The sequence below is a fragment of the Geotrypetes seraphini genome, chromosome 16, assembly GCF_902459505.1.
Source record: "Geotrypetes seraphini chromosome 16, aGeoSer1.1, whole genome shotgun sequence".
Classification (NCBI taxonomy): domain Eukaryota; kingdom Metazoa; phylum Chordata; class Amphibia; order Gymnophiona; family Dermophiidae; genus Geotrypetes; species Geotrypetes seraphini.
The window spans coordinates 41512234-41525363 of record NC_047099.1 but is presented as its reverse complement, the minus strand read 5'-3'; the positions used below and the strand labels follow the sequence as shown (position 1 = coordinate 41525363).

Genomic DNA, 13130 nt, shown 5'->3' with positions numbered 1-13130 from the left:
CTAGAAATCAAAATGTAGTCTAGGACAATCAAGCCCTTGTGACATCACTGATGAGGTTGGCTCTTATTGGTGGAATGAGGCATTATGATGTCACAATATCTGCTCTGGTTATCAGAGGCTGAAACTTTTCACAACCCATCTAATGTACCTAGGGTAATGGGGGGGATTAAGTGACTTGCCCAGGGTCACAAGGAGCAGCGTGGGTTTGAACCCACAACCTCAGGGCCAAACGCTCAGACACTCTTGGTAGAAGCTCCCAGGTTGCGCAACTCGCTCCCGTTAATTACGAGACAAGAAACCAATAGTGCTAAACTCAAATCTAACCTTAAAACCTTTCTTTACAAAGACGCCTTTGAGGTTTAGGCTAGGAGCACGATTTCAGCTGTTCTACTGGCTCTTTCTGGTTTTCCCTTCCCCGCCGACTTTTTATTCTATAGAAGCATTGTAATCCCACCCGCCTCCCTTCGTATCTTGTAAAGTTTTCCCTGTTGTCCTTATTATATTTTAACCGTATTGTCAGATTCCCCCCCCCCCTGGTTTTAGATTATTATGTAAACCGCTTTGGATGGTTAAGCAGTATATCAAGCTTAAATAAACGTGAAATTTGACAGTAGATTATAGTATGGCAAACATTGGCTGACAGGGATGGCAAAACATAGTTCCGATCCAATCCAATCCTTAGGCCCTCTTTTACAAAGGCGAGCCAAGCAGTACTTGAGGGAGTCCAGAGAAGAGCGACTAAACTGATAAAAGGTATGGAAAACTTCTCATACGCAGACAGGTTGGAAAAGCTGGGGCTATTCTCCCTGGAAAATGATAGAAACCTTCAAAATCCTGAAGGGCGTAGAGAAGGTAGACGGGGACAGATTCTTCAGACTGTGGGGAACCACAAGTACAAGGGGTCACTCGGAAAAATTGAAAGGGGACAGGTTTAGAACAAACGCTAGGAAGTTCTTTTTTTACCCAGAGGGTGGTGGACACATGGAACGCGCTTCCGGAGGTTGTGATAGGCCAGAGCACGTTACAGGGGTTCAAGGAAGGTTTAGATAGGTTCCTAAAGGATAAGGGGATTGAGGGGTACAGATAGAAGTAGAGGTAGGTTATAGGAATAGTCAGGGACCACTTCACAGGTCATAGACCTGATGGGCCGCCACGGGAGCGGACCGCTGGGCGCGATGGACCCTCTGGTCTGACCCAGTGGAGGCAATTTCTTATGTTCTGAACACTTTAGCGTTTAGCGCCCGCTAAAAAGCCTAGCGCACCTTTGTAATAGAGGGGGGGGGGGGGTGGTAGTTAGTCTTGTATACCGAGTCATCCCGGCTATGGGGCTCGATTCGGTTTCCAAAAGAATCAACTCACTAAGGACTAAGGAGAAATAAACGGATCAGGCAAGGAGCACGTCGCTTACAATCCCTTATTTGTCCGTTCGAACGTTTTCCGGTACATGACAAAACCTGGTGCGGTGAGGCATAGACTGTACATGTCGTACCCGCGAGCCTTTCGCCGCATGCTTTCCCCGCTTGTGTCAACCATATTGTTCTGTAGCACAGTGAGAACGGTCTGGTTTTCTTCTCTGGGCATAATTTTTGTCATTAATTGCCCCAGCCAGCAGGATTAAGGTGAAGAGCCATATCATATCTCCTCTTATTTCATTGTCAAAATACTTTGTTTTTCCCCCCCCCTCCAATCCTACCATATCCTGAAAAAATGTAGTTCATGTAATCTGATGAGTTTGATGGATTTTCTTTTTCCCTGAGGTGCCCTTCTTTCCCGTTACACGTCTACTAAAACGCCCCTTTCTGTTCGCCCTATGAGCAAGGGAAATGTTGGGAAAGGAGGCAGGCAGAGGAAGAAGGCCAGTAGAGAAGAAAACGGATCAGCTAGCTCCAGGTAATTTGGACAGGCTGAATCTCCCCATTCAAGGCATTCGTGGACGTCCAAATTTCCTTCCGCCATGAAGAAATGGGATTGAACTAGGTGGTAAAACCCAAGACTGCCTGAGAGATGAAAGCAAGAGGACGTGCGACTAAGAAACATCAGGAATCGCAATTCCCAGCTGTTTCTCTTGGCTACAGGGCTGTTGCAGTGATTCACATGTCTGAACGTTTTCCACCCCTCAAGTTATTTTCAGCTGGGGGGAAAACATAGCTTATATGTTCTGGCCCGCGGCTAGGTTTTGCATTAAGTTTAAAAAAAATACTTCACCGCCACAGCCTGCCTCTTGGTGTTACCAGGCAGTGATTCTGTGGTAACAGTTCTGAGCAACGAGAGTTGTTTCTGGCTGGCCCGTCCATCCCAGAAATGGCTCTTAGCCAAAATATAACAGCCTTTCACGAACAAAGAGCCAAACCAAAGCTCAGATATGGTTAAAAAGTGTCAAAAGTGCCAAACTGAGCTCCTGAGTTTGTCTTGCTGACAGAATGGCACCCGATCCACAGTCCTGGAAGTCAAACCCTATTGAGAGGTGACTGGGGAAGGAGGCAGGGGATGTTTAGACAGAGTAACGAGAAGGGGGGGAGGCAGGAGGGTAAAAGAAGGCATCGTAGCTGCCACCATCTAAAAACTTAGCCTACAGGTTCCTTCTTACATCCCAAGTGGTGCTGGAGTTCTCCCTGTACAGCAGGAGAGAGTCCAATCAGCCAAGGAAAACTGTCTTTATTCAAAAAATACAAGTCCCAACAAGGATCCTAGTTTCGCCTTCCTCAAGGGACCCTAAACAAAACAAATAAAAAAAAACATTGAACAAAAATAAATATGAATATACTGTAAAAGTAAATTATAAAGTACCTTATGAAAAACAGTCTTAAGATGTAGTGTGTAATTAAACTCTGGAATTTGTTTCTGGAGAACGTAATGAAATCAGTTAGCTTAGCAGGGTTTAAAAAAAAACATTTGGACAATTTCCTAAAAGAGAAGTCCATAGGCCATTATTGAGATGGCTTTGGGAAAAAAAATCCTCTGCTTATTCCTAGGGTAAGCAGCAGAAAATCTGTTTTGCTACTTGGGATCTAGATTGGCCAGTTGGAAACAGGACACTGGGTTTGATGGACCTTCGGCAATTCTTATGTTCTTATCCTCCCCCTTTCCTTCCTCTCTCACCTCCCTGTATCTGATACCCGTTACATTTTCCTTTGCAATAACACTTGAATTTCCACCGCAAAAGCCTTCTTGAGCTTAGGGCTTCTGCTGGTCTAGGGGCAGCGTCATAGAGGCATCTTAGCCAAAACCTTGTTTCCAAAGTCTGAAATTCCTTATCACTGTGATTCAGCCTAAAAGGGGGACACCAGTTCTCTGTTTTAAGAAAAATTAGACGCGTTCTCCCTAAAAGGACTTCAAGATGCATTCCCGTCAATTTATGGGGCTGTTGAGTTTTGCCCAGGAAATCTCCTCTACAAAGGGCTGACTCAGTGTCATACGTTTGGACAAGGTTGATTCTAACCCATCACATTACCAGCTGGGGATTGAAAACCAGCCAGATACCGGCATAAAAAGGCTTTTTCTAAATTGAGATTTTTTTTTTTTTCCCCCCCCTTATTTCCCGTGGAGTCTGTGAAAACACAGAACGCTTTGTGAATTCCAAATGATCTCGTCAGCGGGAAGATAATTCTTCGTTCCAATAGCACCCTGATTCAGTGGGGATATCGAAGGGGTGAAGGAAAGGGTGGGGGTGGAGGTGGGTAATGCCAACATGTACACATATAAAAGAAGAAAGAACCGGCTTTGTTGACTGGCCACCATGTTTCATGTTACCCGGCCTTTAATCGTTAAATACACACACACACACAAATATTTGGGCTATTAGATTGCAGTCACATATCGCAGCTCGGTTTTGTCAGCTGGCATGTTTTTACTGTAACCAAATCCGGTTATGCCAGCGATCTCGTAAGCTACCTGCGCTGTCCGATGTTCCTTCTAAGGAGTGGCCTGGTCTGTTCAATTTTTTTGTGTGCTGCAACAAGCTCTAAAAACCAACCATTTTTTTCCGTCCGGTATTAGCAAAGCAAAAATACCATCGCACAAATTGATGTCGTTTAATTCATCTTTACAGTTTAATTTTGTCTGAAAGTCAGGTCGGTATTTTTTTGTGAGCAATCGCTCGTGCGCTCTGCTTAGAGGGAACATTGGCGCGGTCCCACCCCCATACATTTGTATTGGTAAATTGGTAAAAAAAAAAATAATAATAATTGGTGAGCGCAATTAAGCCACTGAAGAATAATCCTAAGGGCTCTTTTTACTAAGCCGAATTAGCGTTTTTAGCGCACGCTAAACCCACGCTGTGCGGCTAGAACTAACACCAGCTCAATGCTATTCCGCGCGTTAAAGCCCTAAAGCTAAGTGATGGTTATTTTATGAATGAAGTTTATTTAATGAGAGGAAGAAAGACAAGATAAAAAAAATTCACGTACATAAGAATTCAATAAAGATGTAAAAAACCAGAAGTATGCGGTGCCTGGTTGGCGTCTGAAGGTCCATACCAAAATTAAAAAAACTTTTGCCAGTTGCATCAATCGGTAGTATATTCCCCACATTTAAATGAGAGTGGGCCCAGGTTAGGGATTATATTCTAGTACTTGAAATTTGGGTGCCCTCCCTCCCACCAATGAAATTGGACACCCTCCATCCATACCCCTTCACTGAGGTTTGATAACTCCCCCTATTCCTCCCCCTCCCCTCCCTCCCTCGCTCTTTTTATTTGTGAACCCCCCCCCCCCCTCACACACTGTTGGCAGTGTAGCCAGTGTCGGGCCTTCCTCTCTGTCGGGTCCCGCCTACTTCCTGTTTCCGCAAAGGCAGGACCCGACAGAGAGGAAGGCCCGACCCTGGCGAGAGCAGCGAGTTGTGAAGGCCGCTGCTGAGGAGAAGTTCCCAGAGCATGCCAACGCTGGGCCTGCACTGAATTGGTGAGGCCGATGTTCCCCCCCCCCCCCCACCACCCAGATTGAATCGATTCGACTTGATTCGACCGAAGTGAATCGATTCAAACTGGGAATCGGGTCCCTCTAATCGGAGGCTATGGTTTGGAATCGTAGGCCCCAGGTACAAAATTTAGGGTTACCCGATTTTTCCAAAGGAAAATCCGGACCTGTGGCCACGCCCCAGGCTCGCCTGCAGGAGCTTTCATTGGTCAGATGCTGTGGAAACACTTAGGCTGAAATGTACAGTAAGAACATAAGAATTGCCACTGCTTGGTCAGACCAGTGGTCCATCGTGCCCAGCACTCCGCTCACACAGCTGCCCTTAGGTCAAAGACCAGTGACCTATTTGAGTCTAGCCTTACCAGTAGGAACTTATCCAACCTTTTCTTGAATCCCTAGCTAGAAAACAGGGAAGGCGGTGTTTAGAGCTCGTATCTGGAAAATAATGAATCCGAAATCCAAATCCATTAGTGTGTGCGGGTTTAGGGTAGAAGGCCGGGGTGTCTCGCCGGGCCATCATTCAATTGCATAGGCCCCGCCTCTCTGCTTTTCCCAGAGACCGAGGGAGAATGACCCTGAATACTGAGGCAGTGCATGAAAAGGGGGGTGGGGGGGGGGATGCAAGGGAAAACACAGCAAAGCTGCGCAGACCGAAATGCGTTCCAAGATTTATTCTTTAGAAGAAAGTCGCTTTTGTTTCCGGGAGCACCGAGACGCCACCTGAGAAATAATAGTTTTCCACTCAGTCCCAAGTTCACGTGACACACAGACAAGCAAACAGGGCTCCAACCACGTGAGCTGAATTTCAAAGAAAAGGCTCCCCTGGGCTTATTGTGAGATGGCTCCCTCTCCCCTTTTCAGCTCCTCATCTCTGTAGTAAGTTCATAGTTTCCCACGTACAGTATCTTGAGCAGAACCGAGCCCCCCATCACGGAACAGCACATTGGATGTCCCCGTAATGTCATTAATTAATATCTTAAAAACCAAAAATTTCCTGATTCGTCATCAGATTTCTGGTACAATGATGGTAACCATGCTTTTAAAGGTAATACGTATAGGAATGAAGGAAATAAGGTGATGCCTTTTTTCCTATTGGACCAACTTAATTCATTTTTTTGATTTTAGCTTCGAGGGTAACCCTTCTTCGGATCAGAAATCAGTAGCACTGAACGGGAGTTGTTCTCTAATACTTCAGGAAGTTTATTTTTGATGGGAAAAAGTGACGGATGAACGACGTGAACTCCAGAAGGAAGTGGTGGAGGCAAAACCAGAAATGGAATTACATTACATTAGTTATTTTTATTCCACCTTTACCTTGCAGTTCAAGGCGGATTACATAAGAATTGAATAAGATATTAAGAAGTATATATTGTTAACCCTTTCAGGACCATAAGGATCGTAGGCCAATTTTTGTGGTTTTGACGACATTTTTATGGTAAAAAGGGCTTGCAGATGCCAAAATATTGATTTTTTTTGTGAAATATCATTATTTATTTTTTTTTAAATCACACTTCTGGCTTATGGACAGTGTGGCAAGTGAATCTTCTCGTCAATCTGGCAACGACGCTAATGAATGAATGTCGGAACCAGTTTGTTTACATAAAGGCAGTATCATATGGAATCCGTACATATCAAATTTAGAACTGTAGACTATCCCAATCAAAATTTATAGGATTTTAAAGTTATGGGACAAATATGTCCCTTGGTCCTGAAAGGGTTAAGGAATTAAGATATAAGAAATATTTAGGGAATAGATTGAACATTTCCTGGTTTGCTGATGGGTAGTTGGTATTGTAGAAGGAGATTGGAGCATGTTTGGTTTTATATATTTTTTTGAAAAGTAGAATTTCTATTCCTTTTTTTGAAGGTTTTGTAGTCTGTGGTCAAAGTCATCAGATTGGTGACTTGTCGGTAATTCCAAAACAGCACGTGTGTGGAGGTGAGGCAGGGAGTATCACTTGTAACAGCGGTCTCAAACTCAAACCTTTTGCAGGACCCTCCCAGGGGTGTCAAAGTCCCTCCTTGAGGGCCGCAATCCAGTCGGGTTTTCAGGATTTCCCCAATGAATAGGCATTGAAAGCAGTGCATGCACACAGATCTCATGCCTATTCATTGGGGAAATCCTGAAAACCCGACTGGATTGCGGCCCTCAAGGAGGGACTTTGACACCCCTGCTTTATGCAAACAATTTGTGTTCGCTGCTGGCCAATGAATGTACAAGAATTACCATACTGGGTCCATCAAGCCCAGTATTCTGGTTCCAACAGAGGCCAATCCAGGTCACAAGTACCTGTCAGGATCCTAAAAGGATTCCAGGCTACTTACCCACAGGGATAAACAATGGCTTTCCAAAGGTTTACCTTAATAATTTAGAGATTTTTTTCTCCAGGAACTTGTCCAAAACTTTCTTAAACTCAGTAGAACTAAGAGCTCTTCCACACCAACTGGAAACTAGGTACAGAGTCTTAACTTGTTCTGAATTTTGGCCCGTATGCTATTGTGTTAACTCATTCAGGGAAAGTGATGTGGTGGCGATGACAACCCTGTGTTGGACATTAGGAAATCTGATGTCACCACATCCTGTCTATGCCACGCCAATGACTTAGGCAAAAGTCCTTCTGCCTCGGCCCTCTTTGTAATTCAGGTGCCCTGTAAATGTCTAGGTTACATGGTGAATGATGGGATTTGCATTTTGTATCTTGGGTGTTAACCCCTGGGCCGCAATGTAGATGGCTTTTGGGACTTCATCTTCTGACGTCTGGACTCATGCTGTCTTTTTAGCAGAAGGAAAATGACGAGAGCCAATCAACTGCTGTTCGTTGTCTGGCAGGCTGCGCTGGCTGTTGCCTCAATCTTCAGAGAGAATTCAGGTATTGCAGGAAGAAAGCAGCTTCATTCATGTCATATATTGCATGCCCCATCCCACGATGCTCTCATCCCACAGTCGACTCCAGTGGTTCCCAACCCTGTCCTGGAGGACCACCAGGCCAATCGGGTTTTCAGGCTAGCCCTAATGAATATGCATGAAGCAAATTTGCATGCCTATCACTTCCATCATATGCAAATCTCTCTCATGCATATTCATTAGGGCTAGCCTGAAAACCCGATTGGCCTGGTGTTCCTCCAGGACAGGGTTGGGAATCACTGGTCTACTCATCGCATTGAACAGTGGTTCCCAACTCCGTCCTAGAGGACCACCAGCCAGTCGGGTTTTCAGGATAACCCGAATGAATATGCATGGGGCAGATTTGCATGCCTGTCACCTCCCACTATATGTAAATATCTCTCATGCATATTCATTAGGGCTATTGAGAAAACCCGACTGGCTGTCCAGGACAGGATTGGGGACCACTGCCATTTCTGTGTGCATTGATCTCAAGGACTAAAATTCTTTCTTGGGGTACATTATAGTATAGGGTCATAGTGAAGAGGAAGTGGATTGACTTTCGTGGGGAAAAAGCAAATATCAGTATTGTTCGATATGGAGCATTTATATTTAATCGCTGATAGATGGAACTGACTTGTGCACACTTGAAGTCAACTTAGATGAGAGGCTATGGGAAGAGGAACTTGTGATTTAAGGGTCCTTTGAAATATTAATAGCATGACTGTAGCGATATGAATCTGTCAATAAAATATTTTATTTATTGGGATTTATTAATCACATTTATGAAGCGATTCACCCAAGGTGGTGTATAGCAAGTTTAAAACCAGGTACTCTTAAGTATTTTTCCCTATACAGTGCAATCTAACTATGGTACCTGAGGTCATGGAGGGTGAAGTGACTTGCCTAGAGTAGGCGTCTGTGTGAGGTTGCTCTGACAGTTCCAGCCCACACCTAGATCAATGTGCTGGTTAAAATGCAGTTACTCTACAGCGGAAGCGCAATAAGTCAGGTTGCAGGAGGATTCTCAACAGATAATCAACTGAGATTGACTGTCCTGGAGCTTTCTGATTTAGTGATGCAGCAAAGAGCGCCTTCTGCTATCTCAGCCTGAGTGACCCATGAGCATATCAGGCTTTCCTTTGTTGTGGTGCAGACCGGATTGATTATGCAGGGCATCTCTGGTTTTCTTCTGAATCACTATACTGAGATAGACATTAGGGCCATTTGAAGAAGGTTGGAACTGAAGGACATTCTCTCAGCATCAATAATATTGGAGACCCCTCCTTATAAAACCCAGGGGACTTTTATCTCCACCTTCTGGTTCATCACAGAAATAATTGTCATGTTGAAGGTAGACTGAAGGGATTTAACATGAATAGTCTAATATCTTTCTTCTAACTGTGTATATAGAGGTAAATGTGAACTTAACATGGATGTGATGAGGACTGCAGAGAAAGTGTCACGTTTTTCAGGGTTTAGGAGCTAATGATCTTGTTTTCTTCTCGAACAGATGATCTGAAGACTCTGGAAGTATCAATTCCCACCAGTCCTCCCATCAATGCCATCCTTGCGGGTACCCTCGCCATCCCCTGCCACATTACACATCTAGTCCCATTTCCAACCCCAACCTTGGGCCGTCAAGCTGTTCTAGCCACACCCCGCGTCAAATGGACTTTCATTTCCGATGGGAAGGAGGTGGAGATCCTTGTAGCAAGGGGCCAGAAAGTCAAGATCAGCGAAGAGTACAGATCTCGAGTGTCCTTGCCATATTACTCACTGTTTCCCACAGATGCCACCTTAGAGCTGTCCAATCTGAGGTCAAATGACTCAGGAATATACCGTTGTGATGTACAGTACGGCATTGAGGATGACCATGCTCTACTGGAGGTTAAAGTCAAAGGTAACCAAGTTTTGCAGTTTGAGGGTTACCATATACTGATTCTTATTTGTATAGGTCTTCAGGATCTATAGTACATGAGAGTCATCTGTATAATAGATAATTTCAATGTGTTCATACTCTTCCTGGTGCTACCAAATATTGACATTGTTGGGCCCCCCTAATAGAAGGATTTGTGTTTCTAACTTTGAGAGTAATGCTCCTAACTTGGTTTCTTTGGAAATTAACTAGGGTTGAACGCCTACATTTATAAGAACAATTTCACTAATCTGATTTTATGAGCATAAAAAGTGGGTGGCAACAGAGGTGGATTTACAATGGGGAATGGTTAGGAGCTGAGCCCTGATTTTCAGTACTAGGCTCATAAATTAGGCTTATAAATCTAGACAAACAAACGGCAGGCCTAAATGTATAAGCATGGAGGGCCATTTTCGAAAAGAATGTCTTGAATTGTTGGAATTTGGCTTGTTTTGCCTGTATATGTGGATCGGTTTTGTCACCTACCTTGAACTAGATAATTTGATCTGATGCATTTTTGCTTTCTTAATTGTTGAAATTTAATTTGACTTGGTATATTGATATTTTATATTGGGAGATGCTAATGATGTCGTCTAGTTACGTCTACGTTACATGTGGAAATCGCAGGGAAATAAGATTTTTTGTATGTGATATGTAAACCTCATAGTTGTATGCGGTATATAAATTTTTAAATAATAAAATAATAAGTCTGACTTGGACGTTTCCTGCTAAACGTCCAAAGTCGGAAGCAAAGAAACATCCATTTTCAAAAGCTGAACCATTAGATGTCCAAAAAAAAAAAGAAAACCACCTAGATGGATGTCTAGGCCGACGGGACATCCGCTCCTCAGGGCATCTAACTTTATACCCCAAGTTTAAAACGTCCAAATCCAGACCATTTGGATGTAGGAGTGGCCATCTTTGTGATGGACTGACCACGTAGACATTCCAGCAGCAGAGGGCACTGCTGTGAACTTCACATAAAGGATGTCAGATATTTCTCACCATAACCCCCTTCTAACTCTCTAAAAAGCCCCCCAAACCTAGTATATCCATCTGTCTATCACCCCAATATCCCTTTTGGCTTCCGGTGGCACCTATATAGTGGTGGGATCACATTTCCCACCATAAATGTGGTGTATACAGTGGCTTATGGGCCTGGGTCCTCTTCTCTACGATTTACTAGCCCATCCACCTTAAGACACCTGTGTGATGCTCTGATAGGCTTTGTCATGCCCAGTGTTCTAGAGATGGGTATGTACTCTTTTATTAAGATTTTTTATTCTGGGTGGGAGGGGGGGTGGTCCTCTGGTCAGTTTGGGTACCTTTGTGGCACTTAGATGCTTCTAAAAGAAGTCTAGCTCCAAACGTCTAAGTTCCATCCAAGGGCTTCTTGGGAAAGCTTCGATTAACGCTGCAAGATATCCAAGTTAAGCCCGCCCATACTACACCTGGAACTCTGGACGCACAGCGGGCAAAATGCCTTGCAAGATATCCAGAAAAACAGCTCCGAAAATCAACACCTGGATGTCCCGGCAATTAGGATGGCCAAGGGTTGACTTATGATGGTTTTTGGATGGGTTTTTAAATTTTTGATTATGAGCCCCGTAACATTCAGTGAAAATTTAGGCTTTTAAGTCTGACTGAAAATGGGGGCCCAGTTTTCAAGCCTAAATTTAGGAGCTCAGCTGTTTTTTTTAAAAATTGAGCCTGTGGTTGACAAGCGTTTTATTTTCTCCAGGGGTTGTCTTCCTGTACCGGGATGGAGCGAGACGCTATGCCTTTACCTTCTCTAGGGCTCAGGAGGCTTGCACTGGAATCATGGCTCAGGTAGCCACAGCAGAGCAGCTGTTTGCTGCCTATGAAGGTGGCTATGAACAGTGCGATGCGGGCTGGCTTGCAGATCAAACGGTCAGGTGAGCATGACGGAGATTTTCGACATGGAGCTTATGAAATTATAAGCGTCATTTGTTTCCAGACGCTGTTATGATGAAGCTGGCCACAGCCGTTGGTGTAAAGTGCTCTGAGGATTTTTTTGGGGGCTCTTAAGCAATTGTTGTTTCAGCACCCTGGACAGCAGCCCAGTGCACATCCCTTTTTCAATATTATCAGAGTGGAATTCAGACGAGCTCCAAAGTGGTTATAAATGCCTTTCCTATTAATGGAAGAAAACTGAGTCCATATTTAAACTAGAGGTCTGCATAGGAACGGGGATCGCGGGAATCCCATGGGTTCTGCGGGGGTCCCGCGGGAATCCCCCTTAACCCATGGGACTCCCACGGAGACCCCCCTCTGGCCCATGGGACTCCCACGGGGACCCCCCTCTAGCCAACGGGACTCCTACGGGGATGGAAGGCTTTGGAAGCAGGGTTCGTCCATATAATATAATGGACAAGTCACCCTTAGTAAAAGAGGGGGTTTATAAGTTAATTACCTGAACAGAAAACAAAAAAAGGGTTCCACCAAAGAGATTCCACAAGGAAAACAGCAAAAGAAACTGTGGAATTGATGATCCTGTCAGATGTAATTGCTGCTTTTTATGGGGACGGGCAGGGATAGAGGTAATTCCTTGTGGGGACGGGTGGGGACGGAGAGGATCCTGGTGGGGACAGGCGGGGATGGGTGGGATTTCTGTCCCCGCGCAACTCTCTAATTTAAACCCATTTATCTAGAAAATTGTCATCCCAGGATCTGCACAAGGCTTACAAGTGATCTAAGCCAGTGATCCTCAACCAAGTCCTCTGAGCACATCCATCAACTCAGGTTTCCAGGATATCCACAATAAGTATGCATGAGAGAGAGTTGCATGCAAACCTATCTCATGCAGTACTTATCCCAACAGGAGTTGCACCTACCCGAATGAATCCCACTGAATATCAATGCCAAAGTTTATTGTATGATAATTTCTGGAAAGTTTGATGCGCACACTGCAACAGAAGCGTATTGCCGGGCCATCGTACGCTAGTTGTGGTTGCATACCTAGGCCTTACAAATCGCACCATCTCGCCAGTCAGAACGTTTAAAGAACCTATGGATACCGTCACTATTCCAGGTACCCCATCCAGACCCCCCGGGAGGCTTGTTATGGAGACATGGACGAATTTCCAGGTGTGAGGAATTACGGTGTGGTGGATCCAGAAGAAAAGTACGATGTGTATTGTTACATTGAAGACCTGCACGGTAATTTCAACTTCTTCCTGTCATAGGGGGTTTTGGCCTAGAGAGTCCAATCCAGGCTTAGTTAGACTTCCTAACATAAGCTACCGTGCTAGCACAGACATTAATCTTTTCAGCACAAGTCCCACTGCATAACGTTGAATTTGAAGGAGAATAATGTGTGAACAACGTTAGTTACTCTAACTGCAAGTTGGCAATATACAAAATGCAGCTCATAAACTCTTGTGCAGAGAAG

The 13130-nt window shown here is 44.4% G+C and overlaps 1 protein-coding gene across 2 annotated transcripts in view; it reads left to right on the top strand.

The window, feature by feature from the left end:
- Positions 1 to 13130, top strand: part of BCAN (brevican) — a 60398-nt gene that overhangs the window by 17703 nt on the left and 29565 nt on the right. Inside the window, exons 2-5 of one of the 2 annotated variants that reach the window (XM_033923167.1) lie at positions 7701 to 7786; positions 9314 to 9703; positions 11460 to 11634; positions 12771 to 12898. In XM_033923167.1, coding sequence (XP_033779058.1) covers positions 7708 to 7786; positions 9314 to 9703; positions 11460 to 11634; positions 12771 to 12898 — 772 coding nt within the window. In that variant the 5' untranslated portion in view covers positions 7701 to 7707. Of the gene's footprint in view, positions 1 to 7697; positions 7787 to 9313; positions 9704 to 11459; positions 11635 to 12770; positions 12899 to 13130 lie in introns of both variants that reach the window. The other variant, XM_033923166.1, reaches the window with a different exon arrangement.